General features: G+C 49.0%; 1 protein-coding gene across 1 annotated transcript in view; it reads left to right on the top strand.

The window, feature by feature from the left end:
- LOC126540967 (scoloptoxin SSD14-like) overlaps positions 1–14,569 on the top strand; it is a 142,974-nt gene that overhangs the window by 17,798 nt on the left and 110,607 nt on the right. The window contains exon 2 of the mRNA XM_072286171.1: positions 2,478–2,675. Within this exon, the coding sequence (XP_072142272.1) occupies positions 2,478–2,675 (198 nt within the window). The remainder of the gene's footprint in view (positions 1–2,477; positions 2,676–14,569) is intronic.

Genomic DNA, 14,569 nt, shown 5'->3' with positions numbered 1-14,569 from the left:
TAAGAGCTACGGACTGGATTCCAAGGGAAGGGAAGCGTAGCAGGGGGCGGCAGAAAGTTAGGTGGGCAGATGACATTAAGACGTTTGCAGGGACAACATGGCCACAATTAGTACATGACCGGGGTAGTTGGAGAAGTATGGGAGAGGCCTTTGCCCTGCAGTGGGCGTAACTAGGCTGATGATGATGATGATGACGTGAAATTTACTCTTATAACAAACAGGTAACGCATGCAGTCTTAGTCAGCGCGTGTGTCTGCTACATATGAGTCCCGTAAAACGGCTAAACTTGTCTTTGAGGTAAAACGACATGTAAAAGACGACGAGCATATGGTGTCATCATTAGAATCAACATAGTATTGCAAGGGTGAGTGCAAAAAATGTATGAGCGCATGCAATTCCTCGCGTAATTAAGCTGAATCGCATTTAGCTGATTTACACACAAGAAATATTGAACGCGACAGCGCCTTTTTTTTTAATAAGCGCATTCACACCTTTCAGCTATCGTGGGCCGTGGTCAACATGCATGCCTAATAAGAATTATAACATCTTTATATCCGATTCCTTGCATAGAAATTGGAAAGGCTCAGAGACGCGTCCACCAAGGACATTAGGTAATAAGACGCTTCGCAAAATCCATGCTCCTTATGATGAGGTGACAGATCGACTTGCCCTAGAAAAATAAAGTTCACTGGGGATTACGTTACTCCATAACGCGAAATTTGACTGCAAATCCACACGTGTTTCCAATTCGCGATATATTGAGGCAAATAATTTGAAAGAGACAGGCAGCCGAGTCGGCGATCGTCAGAAATCTTAGGGCGCTTCTAAAATTTTTACTGAAGTACTCTGCCTCCACTTTTTCGTTATTTGCGCAGTCGCCACCATGGCAAATCAGTTATGCTGAATCATGCAAGGTTATGGGAGGTTGGTGAAAGAGAGAAATGGTCATCCACCCGGCTGTAGCACCATTCCCACAAATGAAACCCGTGCGTATTTCCCTGAAAGAAAGCTTCAAAGTTGAAAAAAAAAAGTGGTGCGGGTTCGGGTATCGGACCCGGGACCAACTCTTTTCCGGGGCAGTCGTACTATCATCTGAGCTAACCAGAAGACTAGCACATTGCTGCGTTTGCTTCGAGTTTTCGATCCATTCGGCCTCGCACTATAATCTGCCAGCCTCCTGATTAGCTCAGATAGTACCGGGAATTTCAGCGAACTCTTTCAAAAAAAAAAATTTTCTTTAATTCAATGTGACAGGCAACACAATTCTAGTCCATGAGCTGTTCTCCTTGGAGAGGCGGACATTACTTGCACAAAGAATTGAAATGCGTAAACGACTACTTAAGAAAACTTTAATTATGTATTTTTTGTTATTTAGACGACTATGCATTTCAATTGTTTGTGCAATAATGTTTGCCTCTTCGAGTAGTCCAGCTCACGGACTATAATTGTGCTTGACTAGGCAATTAAAAAATAAATTTAAAGTGTTCGCTGAAACACCCTTTATATAGAACGACCACGCCAGAAAGCGGTTGGTCTCGAGGGGTTTGATCCGGGGACCGGGACGCATTTTTTTTTTCATGCTACGAATCTTTCTTGATGAGAAACCCGTATAATTAAGTGTCTTTTGTAGTTTAGGATTACTCTCGAGTGTCTGACAATTTTTCTCTTTCACATCCCCACCATGCGCAAGTGACTCGCCTGAGCACAGTAGAGAGATTTAGAATAGGGGCCCCAAACGTTTAACGTTTTGGGGCACCAAAGAAATACCTCGAAGCCACTGCGCATGCGCGAGACGCAAACTGCGTTTGGGCTTTGCGTTGGGAACGCTATTTCACCGATTTAGCGGGAGCCCTAATAGCGGCCCCAGAAGCTTTGCGTCAACAAACATGGCGGCACCCATCGAAGCGACGGCTCTAACCTAGCACCAAACTGGGTTTGATTCGCGGGAACGCGTGAAGTACGCAAGCTAGGAGAAGTGACTGCGGTTATCGCTTTCTCTCAACTAGCGTGTGTTATGAAGATTGATTCATTAGATGCCGCTGATTCCGAATTTGATTGTTGATTTTACGGCTCGTAGACCTAACACGGCTAAGCTTGGCTGGTGAAGGCACGTAAAGTTGGTTTTGTTGCTCAATACTAAGCGCTACTAATTGTTTGCTGCTTGAAGAATAACCTCTAAATTGTAATTAAACGCCAATACACTCAAGTCAAAATTAATATTCCTATCATAAAACGGTAATATTATTTAATTATTTTAATAGTTTTTCTTTGACGCCGTAGTGGCGCTGTCAGCGCAAGACGCTATCCGCAAACGCAAAACCCTATTCTAAAACTCTTCTCTCCTGCGTGCCCCAACGCTAACACCCGCAAAGTTCTTTGGGGCCCCAAAATATTGGGGCCCATATTTTAAAACTCTAGTGTGCAGGCGTTACCTGCATGCCCGATCATTGACGTTCCCCGTATCTTGCATCCGACAGCGATCGCAGGACGGTGCTGTGCCTGCTAGGTCTCGCTGCGGTGACTACCTTGTGCGTGGTTGGCGCGGTCCTTGTGATCGCATTCATCGAGGACAGCGACGACGGGGTGATCGACTACAAGCCGTCAGTTTCGAAGCTGGGCAATTACAGCAAGTGGGCGGCAGCCACCGACGCAAAGCCGTGTATAAATGCTTCCAGGTGAGGGCGAGTTGTCGCTGTTTTGCACATCATCTTCAGAGACAAGACGTTAAAAGGGCCTCGAACAATTTTTTTATCGATGTCGAGAAAATGCACTTCAAGTTAAATTAGATTATTTCAGAAATACTTTCTGACAAAAAGTACTTCGCTGCGTTCAGCATACGCGGATAGTTTAGCAATAAAAGGCCACCTGTGATCCCCTTCGTGGTGATCCCGCTCCTTCGTAAATGCCTTGCACTGCAAAGGCTACGCCGGACCGGGGCGTGCCCACAACGCTCCGTCTATAATGTACGTTAAGGTGACCCGCAGTTCAAATTTGATTTTGTATGTTCGGGTATATGCCGCTATTTACTATGTTGGCTACGGAGCCTACATGCAGGGCTCCCAAATGTTGGCGCCTACGACGCCCCAGACGCGGTTGTCATTAGTGAGCCGCAGTAGCGTAGATACCCCGACGGCCGGTGTGTCTGCGCTCATAGCACATGGCCTCCGAGTTCAGATGGCGACTGATCTCGAGGACCATGCATAACAGAGCGCAGCTACAGGAAAATGTAGCGCGCATGCGAAGCGTTTGCTTTGCGTACGACAGGTCATGAGGGCGGGCTCGCGCTCATGTGCTCCCCTACGGCCATGCTACTCGGTGCGTACTGGCTTTGTCCAGCACCAGCTTGAGCGACGGATAGTAGCTACATCCAACTTTCGCATTTTGAAGCCCTGTCAATAGCTCAATATGTAGCGAAGCCTTCCTAGGCGTCTAGCCGGGAGCGGCCAGGAGTCAACGCGCGGTGGCAAGCGTACGTGTGGTCTGACCTTAATGTTTCGCAAGCTTCGAGACTATTTGAGTGTTCAAAACTAATCAAAGTTAGCAAGACTCGGCGGATACGACACCAATAAGCAGTCTGGGCAAAGTTCAGTCCCGCTGCGGAGCGTGAGCAGATGATAATCAGCTTCTTCGCTTACCACTGCCTGTTTATTACCTGCGTCAATTGATATACACGTTAGCAGTATGAAGAAGCGCACTGGTCCAAACACTCTTCTTGATTGAAATCAGCTGTTGACCAATAGCAGCCGGGTATGGGAATATGCTTCATTACGAAGTAAAGCGTTCAGATAAGACTGAGGAGCATGCGGGCTTCTGTAACTTCGGTAACTTCGCGCTCCGCTTGCGAGCTCCACGCGCCGTGCACGAGAAATGCCACCGTGGCGCGCAGTTGCAATTTCATTTTGAATCTTAAACGTAGACGCCACGACTTATTTAGTGCCTACGGCGCGCTAAACAGAAGCGAAACGCGGTTGACCTCAGCGAGACGCAGTGCGCTCAGCCAGTGGACTCGTGGCGGCACCTCGCGGCGGTAGCGGCATCTACGCCATGTAGCCGACCACAGCTTGATGTCAGCTATCGGCCAATAGCAGCTGTCTACGGGAATGGCGAGATATTGCGTGTAGAAGAGAGTGAGGACCGGGCCTTCTGTTGAAAGGAGAGCGTTTGAGAGAAAGGTGACTTCGCGATCCGCTTGTGAGCTCCACGCAGCGCGTACGACTGCAATAACATGGCTGAGATCTTCAGAGCAGCGTATTCTATCTGTGTACTGCGTTTTTTCACCAAACCTAATGGGTGGTTCAGGACCCCTTTAAGAAGAAGCTTTAGATTCCTCTTGATATGTTTGTATATCAAGCAGCAACGGTTGAACCGACGCTTCATTTTGAAACCATGACCTAACGCGCGGAAGATGAAGATGCGACGCGATGGTCATAACGTCCAAGTGAGGAAAATGGCGTCCGTAGTATAAATCTTCACGCAAATCGGCCCCTTAGACGGAAGCGGTCAGCCTGGCCGCAAATTAAGCCAACGTGGAATGCCGATGGAATGGCTTGAGGAGGGAAACATGCTTGATCTCTTCCCCGCGGCAGCGTCGGTCAGTCGGTGGAAGAACAGGTGTAACGCGGTAGTTCGCTGGGGAGGTCTGGCCTATTACATTGTAAGGGCCGATGTACCGAGACTGAAGCTTTTCACGTAAACCAGGCATTCACACAAAGGTCAAAAGCAGTACATGGTCGCCAGAGTGGTAGAAAACGACACCGTGAGTGGCATCATAATGATTTATACGACCTTCTTGGCTCACCTCAGTGTTTATGCGAGCATATTGGCGATATTGATCAATACGGGACACAAACTGGTCAAAAATGTATTTATTTATTTATTTATTTCCTCAAAGATCACTTCTTGAGACATTACATGAGGGAGATGAAGATGCGACGCCATGGTTAAGCTTTTACAAGACCGGAAATAGAAAGAAAAGTCGACTGTAGAGGTTGCACGTCGGCCGTGGACCATGAAATACAAAAAGTAGCCTGTGGTTCACTGGACAGCGGTGTTGCAGGCAAATGTTAGGAAGCGGAGAATGGTATGCCAGTTACAGTGGTCAAGTTGGATATACATGGGTACCATATCACTGAGCCTGCGATGAAATGTCTCTGTCAGTCAATTGGTTATTGGGTGGTAGCTGTGTGAGAAGTTTGAGAAGCGTTCAAGCGGGCGTCCCCATGTCGACATAATTGTTCTCCTCTCCGAAACAGCGTCGCCCCTGTTATTGCCCGAGCTGACACAAAGGGAAAGACGAAGGAAAGAAAATTCGAAGCGCAGGAGCTCGCCGACAGCAGAACCTAATAAAAGCCCTAATACTTCCACAGACTCCCCAAGAAGACAGCGACGACCACCAGACCGTAAGGGGTTATTTAAGGCCGTCCTGGCTCCCGTGTTAATCAGAACTGCTCGAGACTCGGATGAGTCACTACCCTCTACCAATGAAGTGAATACAACCTTTTCTACTTTTTTTCATCATCGCGATGCCCAGCTTTGCCATCGTTTCCTGATTCTTGCGGTGAAGACCCACCTCACCCGTCAAGATGATATCACCGGGCTGCCGTGCCACGCACTACTGGATGATCAGCGACGCTATGCGCAGTTGCAGCCTCTACAACACATTACAAAACATCGACGCTATGTAGACCAGCTCCGACACCACTCAACTCACCAGGGCTGCTCTCTTGGCGAAGCCCCGGACTCGGAGTTGGAGCCCGCACCACGCCACCGTGGGAGACACATTCGCAACTAGTCTACTCGCGACCTCTGTCGAAGCGCATGGACCCGCGCCGCCACCTAGAGACAGGAGGTGCTACACAAATCGGCATATGGAGAGCCCAGTCAGCTCTTGTGCCACTCCCTTTTACGTGGACGCTGCCTTCCGCATGACGCGCGATGGCATGCGAGCCGCAGTTGGAAAACACCGCTTCGATGCTGGAACCACGTGTGTCCACGAGTAGTATCTTTAACGCGACAACGTTAAGGACCCCGTGTCGCAAAAAATCCGGCGTCCGCGTCGGCGTCCGCGGCCGAGAAAATAATCCCGTACCACACATCCCGAACTACGCAGGCCCTCCGCGCTAGGCGTTGTTGAATTAATTATTTTATTAAAGTAAGACGCGTCAGGTAATTCGTAAAATACGACTTATACAGAAACTACAGATGTGATAGTGTCGGATTGTTAGTTTAATATACGAGAAAATAGAATTCTGTTACGCGGAAACTCGAACACAAACCCCATTTCCAGCTGCCGTTTAAGGTCTGTTTTAGGAGCGGCGTGACCACTCGGTTCCTGCAGCACCATCAAAAAAGAAGAACCGGGAAGCTCGCTGTAAGGTCGCTGTGATTGTTCGTGTTCTGAAGTGTCACGAATCGGCCACGTGCTGTGTGTATAGAGAGGGGGTTCACTCCCCCCCCCCACCCATGTCAGCGGGGCAACCGTTTCTGTATTATGTGGGGTCACGGACCACGCGGTGTTGGGTGACGCGTCGCGGCAGGCGCCAGGAGGGCGAGTGCCGATTCCGGGAGGTCGGTATTGTGCGCAGGGTGTTGGCAGTCCGCCGACGGTCACACAAGTCCACACAGACCAGCCTTGAAAGGGACCGCTGTATACGTTATTGTGGCTCTGGCGCCCGAGTACCTGACTAGTTGGAGGCGCCGCCGAGGTTAAGAAGGGCTTAGCAACCTTGACCCCATGCCGCGCGTCCGGAACGCAATCGCCAGCCTTGTTGTTGGGTGCGACTGCCTGTGTGGTGTCGAAGGCCAGCTTACAGCAGTGCACGCTGTAGGGATGCGGTGCACACGTGAAGAGTGCATTCGGACGGCGGCGTCTTGTAAACGCGCACTCGGAGAACTTTGTCTTGTAGACAATAACTTTGAAGGACAAGGAGGGCCATCCGTCTCCCACCAAACTTTGAGTACAGCGGCACTACGTGGTGTCGATGCCCCTGCTTCCGAGACATTTGCGGCCTAGACGCCGTTGGGATTTGAGGCGGTCTAGCGATAACTTGTTCGGGCTTGGCGTGTTTTGCTGAGCCCGTCACTAACTACGTAGAAACGAGAGGGCAACGGAGTTTTGGAGAAGAAGGAAAAGAGCTTTGTTTTTCAATATGTTTATTTTTAAGAGTAAGCCCATCCCTGTGGGTTGTGGCTTAACAAACGGTTGACTCTGATTGGCAACTGAACCTGTAGGACGGGCCAACGGCCCTACCGCGTTTTTTTTCTTTGTACATTTGGGCTATAAAAATCGGGACGACATGCTGTCCCTCAGACTTGGCTGAAATCAGGATTGCTGATAGATCAGTGAGGCTCCGTACTATGTACGTTAAAACAAGTCTGGGCTCTAACAGTCATTGAGACAGTCGAAGAGTGAGACTTTGTTTCTCAATTGTTCAAGTTTGTAATGTATTTGTTTTACCTGCCATGTATATAGAAAGGTTCAACTATAAATATTTCTTGTACATCTGACCTCATCGCTTCCCGCCTGCGTTTGATCAACTGCCGATCATCGTCCGAGAAGCTTCAAGTTCCAACGGTGAAGCGAGGACAGAGAACGAACGAAACTTTACTCTCGCCTTCGTGCATAGCGTTCGCCACCAGCGTTTACAGGAAGCACATTAGGGTTAAATAAGCTGGAATTGCTGGGAAGCGTGAGAAGCAGTGAGGGATCTTTGAATGCTATCGCGTTCCACTCTTAAAGGTGAAGCGCAAGCATCATCCCAAATTGTTTGGCAATCAGGAACCACCACACGTACTCACCATCGAACTTGGCTGTCCGTGGCGCGCTGCATGAAGCCCTCGAAAAATCCCCAGGTGCCTCAGAAATGACAATATATACCGACAGCCAGTCAGGCGGCGGCGCGCGTATTACGCGCCCACCCACACTGACTCCATCGCAAGAAAGCTGGCACAGGCAAGCAGGAGGCTGCCATGGCTGCCATCGAAACTCGGGTGGGGTGGGTCCTCGGCCTCTGCGGCGTAACAGGGAACGAAGCGGCTCACGCAGCTGTGGGCGTGACACTACGAGAACTCCGTCAACACTGGCAACATACGCCGAAGGAGATCCGCTGCTTGCAGGCTTATCGCGCGCTTGTTAAGTACTCGTGCACAAGACCCGTACTGACATTGCGCTTACGCCGGATGCACTTGCACGCTGGCGTGCACAAGACGTCTTCCTGACAACACGGTGGAAGAGCTACCACCCACACAAACAGGTTGCGCAGCATGCGAGACGGCAGCTGCGCCAACTATGAGGCACTTGTTGCAGGAGTGCCCAAATTATTCAGAGATCCCGCGAAAATACCAGGGGCACGTGACCACCTTCGAGGATTGGATCCGTCCCTCAGCGAAGGCCGAAAACGTTCAGCGAGCACTGTTCGCCTTTGCTGCGAGATGGGGCATTCTCCGATTGGTGTAACCATTCGGGGAAGCATTCCTCGGTTGCTGGCCCTGTCTTCATCTCCCCATTCCCTGACTTCATTACACTTATCACGCCGATAAGCCCTCCCTCTTTTAATAAAACTGTATCGTCATCATCATTCTAACAACATGAGCTATCGTGCCGAAGATGAATACCCGAAGCGATGATGATGCTTATGTACAGATGAGAAAGGCGACGTCCGTAATATAAATGCTCACAATATATACGACCACATAACATATCTATATTACAATTTCAACCACAGCTAATTAACCCTATGTTTTCCTCGACATCATGGCCTCTTGGATTTTTGTGGTCGCAACTAACTAAAAAAAATCCGTCTCCATTCTACCCTTCGAACGTTGATGCATAGCGAAGCTGGTGTGGACGTTAGACAAGCACAACCGATGTTAGACGACGGTACACAAGCACCGCCACCACAGGCGACGTACGTCCCGCAAGCACGCACGCACGGTGCGGAAGTACAGCATACATCCTGATTCTTCTAGGTCCTCAGCCAAGCGCTATTGCCTTATTGAACTAAATTAAAGTTTAAAAGTAAGTTGCATCAGAAAATGCGTAAAGTACGACTTACACACAAGCCGCAGACATCATAGCTTCGGACTTGTAGTACGAATACTCGAGAAGACATGATTGTGTTGCGCGGAAATTCATAGACAGAGCACTTTTACAGCTACCTCTCGACGTCTACCTGAGTGACCGTGGCACCTAGGTGGTGGTCTTGTTGTTGAACAGTGTTTGCGATATTAACGATTACGGTCGGAGCACACGCTCTGCGACAGGTGCAACGGGCAGAGCGCCCCAGCGTCAAGGACAGATACGTCGTGTCCACGCGTTAGTCACGCGCAAGCGTGCGCAAGTGCAGTACTCCGTACTCGTTCCATCGCTTCTTTGAGTTGTCCTCAACTTATTCTCAAATGTCATTGTTAACCTCCAAGTTTCTGCCCCGTATGATAGTACTTGAACAATATAGAATGATTGTAGACTATCTATTTCAACATCCGCGATGAGCTCTCAGTAATGATTTGGAAATGCCGGCCGTATGCGCTCCGACCCATTTTCATTCTTCTGTAAGTTTCCTTCTCATTATCAAGACTCCCTCTGGGTAAGCGCCCAGATAAACTTAATTCTGCACAACCTCTAGAGGCTCACTGCCGATAAGAATTTCTTGTTCGCTTGACAGATTATTCAATATTATCTTTGTCTTTTGCAAAGTAATCTTCAAACTACTCTTGCACTTTGTCAGTTAAGGTCCTCAATCGCTTGTTACAATGTGTGCTCAGCGTTGTTGAACAGGACAAATGACATCGGCAAGCTGAAGGTTGTTGAAATATTCGCCATTGAAGGTTGCTCCTAATCCATCCCACTGTGACAACTTCAATATTTCTTCTGAGCATGCAGTTAATATCATTGGAGAGACTGTGTCTCCTTGCCTGACCACTTTCTCGATAAGTAATTTTGCACTTCCGCATAATTAAAACATGTGAAGCCTCAACTATCACTGAAGGAGAGTCGAAGACTCAGAGTTGCAGATATGTGCGCTGTGGCTGAACGTAAATATGGAAGTCACGCATAAATAAAATAATTTTATTGCGATAGAAAGCGCATGGACATTCAAGGTGCGTTTGAGCATCGGCGTCGCCGTCGGCGTGAGGTTCCGCATCAAATCCAAGGACGATAAAATCGCCGCTGCGCGCCGTATGCTGTATGTGCGAGTGAAAGCGTGCGAGGGTGAACCGGCGAACGCTAAAACCCCTAAACTTCGTAATGTAGCGGCACGCTTTGAAGAATGCCGCCTCCTCCTAGCGCGCACTGGCCGAGGCCGACGCCGTGTCGCTATTGGCCTAATAGCATCACGCGGGCCCTCGCACCGTGCTTCAGCGCAATTTTCGCTCGAGAAGCGTCTACGGAGTGGCGAGGAGCGCATGCTAACGTCGTTGCTACGCTCGAGCGGTGTAGGCGGCGCCATGGTCGAAGAGGGAGCGTGAAAGAGAGGAGAAACGAGGAGGAGTGAAGGTAGATGATGAGAGTGTCGCTACTTCACGAAGTTTAAGGGATTTTAGAGAACGCAGCTCAACCTCGCGTGTGCGAGCGAGGAAGGCGCGCCGGTAGCGCGCCTTCTCCTGTCGCGCGCGAGGCACGGGGGCGATGCGAGGGAGGAGGGGGGCATTCTTCTCCGGCGGCTGCTTTTTACGGCACAGCCGTGCGGATGCCGTAGCATGAAGAAAGTCTACAAGAGCGGACACTGCCACAGAGCCCAGCGGCCGAATCGACTTTAGTGCTCCAAGCCGCCGGCAGTAATAGCTGAACCACGCTTCCTGTTGTGGTTTTGGGCGCGCGCGTTTAGAACGCTAGCTGGAACATGTTATGCCGGCTGCGCTTATCAGCGCATTTTTTTTTACGGAACCGCGTCACACGGTTGAGCTGTTTCTTCGCTAATTGCGTTACAACGCCGGACGCGACCATTACGCTACAGTGTACTAGAATACTTTCCAGTGGCACGACCGCGCCTCTCCACCTGACGCGCGCGGTGTCTCCTGCAGTGGCGGCACTGCCATCGACCACTCTTGAGAGCTCGTTTCTGCAGCGTACGCGGCACACCAGAATGGAAGGCTTGTTTGGTTACATACCAACGCTGTTTCCACGTAATTCAACTGTTGGCTTGCCATTTATTTAAATTCTTTTTTCAGACAAACTTATCAGCGTCGACTTTTATTGAACTGACCCTACGATTTTGGACTTCTCATTGTAAACAAAACTCGAAGCAGACGAAAGCCAGTCGATTATTTTTCGCGACCTCAACATTTCGTTAACACGGGTAAGAATATTTCAAGAGTACGAAATTTCGCGAAGCAGAGGTTCATTGTGGGTCCAAATCTGCGATTTTCGAGAAGAATAGATTATAGTGTTTGCCATTTGAAACAGATGCAAAAGAATTGGTTGATTTAATTTGCACGTTATTTCATACGCGCGAAAGCACGGTAATTTTTTAGTACTCGCGGTAAGCAAGATTTAAAATGCGACGCCAACAAGAAAAAGAAAGTGCGGAACCGCGCCCAGTGCTTGACAAATTATATTCCACATGCTTTTCATCATATTCAGAATAACACAAGGAGAGCACGTGCTTGCAATACATGGCTGCAAGGGCTGCACAAATGTAGCTAATTAAGCCAGCTCAGCTTGAGGTGTTCCGCTGCCTTTCGCTTTGACAGCATATTGGACTTGTTCAAGCCCTTGACAAAAAATGCAGCCGTGTGGTTACATTAAAGCTGACTACGCGAGGAGTCAAACTTTCTGCATGCACTCTGCATCCCACCTTCAAGGGAGCAGCGCAATGTATCATGTGCAAGATGTCCGTCACACTTTCACGGTGCATTTTTCGGGCACTGAAACAACTTGTGAAAATGTCCTCTAGCTTCGGTATAAAACGAAACAGTTCAAGCGAGGGGTAGAGCAAGCCTCCTTGATCACTGTGCTGCACAAGTGCTGCAGCTTGCAAGCGGCGCCCTTGTTCCGCTGGAAGTAATGGGCTGTCGATACAAACAGAGCACTTGCTTGGAAGCACACATTATTTTGCCACGTAGCCAGAGATATAATAAATTATACTAGAGTCACTTCGCTGCACAGGGTAATCATGTTCCACTGCTTCAGCACTGTCACATGATCCCGAAGGTCCCGCTTTCTCTTCTGTGCAAAGCTTCACTGTGTCAATCACCTGTTGCTTTGCGGTTTCCTCCTTGTCCCTAGTGTCAAGAAGAGAACTGATGACATCGCTGTCCGCATTCCCACCTGCAACACTGCGAGCCAAGTTATGAAAAGACAGACAGAGAACGGTGAGCACGAACTGTTGCGGCGTCGGGTGAGAGTTGCAGCCAGATGATAGCCTAACAATCCCGAAGCAGTTCTCCACTTTATCCTGACTAAGAGCCGGGACGTCAACAAGTAGCTATAGCCAACTTGTTCGTGAAAATAGCGAAGGAGCTCAAGAGTACTTGTCAGGGTAACTCTTAAGCCCTCCGCTGTTGACTCACTGAGGAAATGCTTCTTATGAGCATGCTGCTCCCAGATGTCCAAGAAACTAAGCATCTCCTCTATTTTCTCAACACCTGCAGAGGTATGTCTCAGTTCTTCTGCTGCGTACCTTGCAGTCATTACACCAATCAGGGACTTCATTCTCATGAAGAACTTTTCCGTGGCTTCAGTATTACCGCAGCTGCTCTCCAGCTGAGTCCGGTACAGAAGGAATGCTCGCAAATGACCATGGCCAAACAGTTGGAAAGCATAACTTGTCCGCATTTTTTCAAAATGGTTGCGGCTGATATGCACGCTTGTTATTCCTGGCATTGCCTTCATTATGACAGCATTACTGTCGAGCTTGAAAGCCTCTCGAGCAAACTGCATGGAAACGGAACCCTCAGGGGTGTCAAAATTTGTGACGAGGAGCCGGTTTCGGACATTTTTGACCAGGTGTGGAAAAGCGAAAAAAAAAAAAATGCAAAAAACATCCGCTGTCGACAGGATGTCTCTTCTTACAGACCATTTCTCTCGATGTTTCTCGAATGTTGAACATGCGCCATATTTTCCTGTTCAGAATGCTGCGTCGCACGTCATGTAGTCCACAAAGACACCCGCTCTTTTTGTCAGAACTGTGAACTCGGGCACAATTTTGGCCAACAGGTTACCTTTCACATTCTGATTGCTCCCAAAAACACCAATAACTTGAGACCAGTTGCCAATAAGTGGCACGAACATTACAACGAGGCCATGATTTCAAGGTAATCTTTTTTTCTTTTTCTGGTGTATATGGTCCCAAGTCAGCATAGCCTTCAACCTTTCCACCTGTTGTCACTGACAGATGTTCAGCCAGCTTCATCTCATCTATGATTATTCCACCGTGTCGGTGGAACACGTCCAGTTGAGCAACTTTCTTTTTCAAAACATCCAGCATCTTTTCATTAAACCCGTAGCCGCTCCTGTACTGGGCAGTGTACTTGCGTAGGGTTGTTTCACTTGCCAGAGCCAGGATTTTCTGCCGCCACAGATATTGATAGAACTTCGGGCTTCTCATTTTGAGAAGAATGCATTCCAGCATCCAGTCTTTGTCATATTTGATGCCCCGTGGACTCTTCCTTCTGGCTGCCTCAAAACACTGCCTGGCAGCGAGCTGCTGCTTTGGAGCCAAAGAGCTTATTTTTTTCAGCGAGTACTTCCTCAGCTGTTCCAGCACACTCACGTTTCATTTTTTTCAGGTTCAGCTCGAGCTTCTGAAGCTTTGATACAAGTCGCTGGTTTTTTCGTGCACTTGCTTGCAGCTTCCTCGTAACGCTGCCGCGGTTACCGTTACTATTCTTCGTTCCTTCACGCCTTTTGAGACGTGATTGGCACGTAACTAAGGCTGTTCGCAAATATTTGCAAACGACGCAAGCCATTCCCTCTTTCACTGCATTTCCTTGGCAGTTAGTGCTATTGGCTGTTCCCGACTTGCGCGCAATTTGGCTTTTCAAGTGTACTGTAAGGCTGATCAGCAGAAAGCTTTCATTCTGCAACGCTGCGCCTTTGCAGATATGCATTTCATGTGCTTCCTTCAGGATGTTAACGGCATCTTGAATTGTTGCCACTGGTGCGCTAGCCACCTGCTTACCCAGCACGAACGTCTTCGACTGCAAAGCGCCAGCGCTGTCTGCAGTCATGAACACGGCCTTTTCCACTGTCACTACACCTGAAGTCGAGTCGAGGGTACATGAAGTGAAACATACTTCGTATGCGTCATAAAGTTCATGTAGCGTCCAATGCTTCCCAGGCACCTTCATATCCATCAGCGCGGCGACATTCGCGGAGCCAGACGCTCCAACTTTGTCACCAACCGCAGGTTCGTCAACCTCTGTCTCCTCTGCAACCTGCCTTCGTGCCTTTTTCTGAGGCGCCACTTCGTCACTGCCCTTAATTTTCCTTGAATTTCTTTTGGAGTGGGCTTTTTGCTTAGGTAAGCTGGCAGGTTCGGCAGAATTGTTGGGACTGCGTCCGGTGCAAGTGTAGGCGTCCCTCGTGGAATGCGAACTTCTTCGCCATTTATGCGGTGCACATAGTCTC

Source organism: Dermacentor andersoni, chromosome 2 (assembly GCF_023375885.2).
Source record: "Dermacentor andersoni chromosome 2, qqDerAnde1_hic_scaffold, whole genome shotgun sequence".
In the NCBI taxonomy this organism is placed as follows: domain Eukaryota; kingdom Metazoa; phylum Arthropoda; class Arachnida; order Ixodida; family Ixodidae; genus Dermacentor; species Dermacentor andersoni.
Note: the sequence above shows the minus strand (reverse complement) of the source record. Positions and strands in the feature narration are given on the sequence as shown.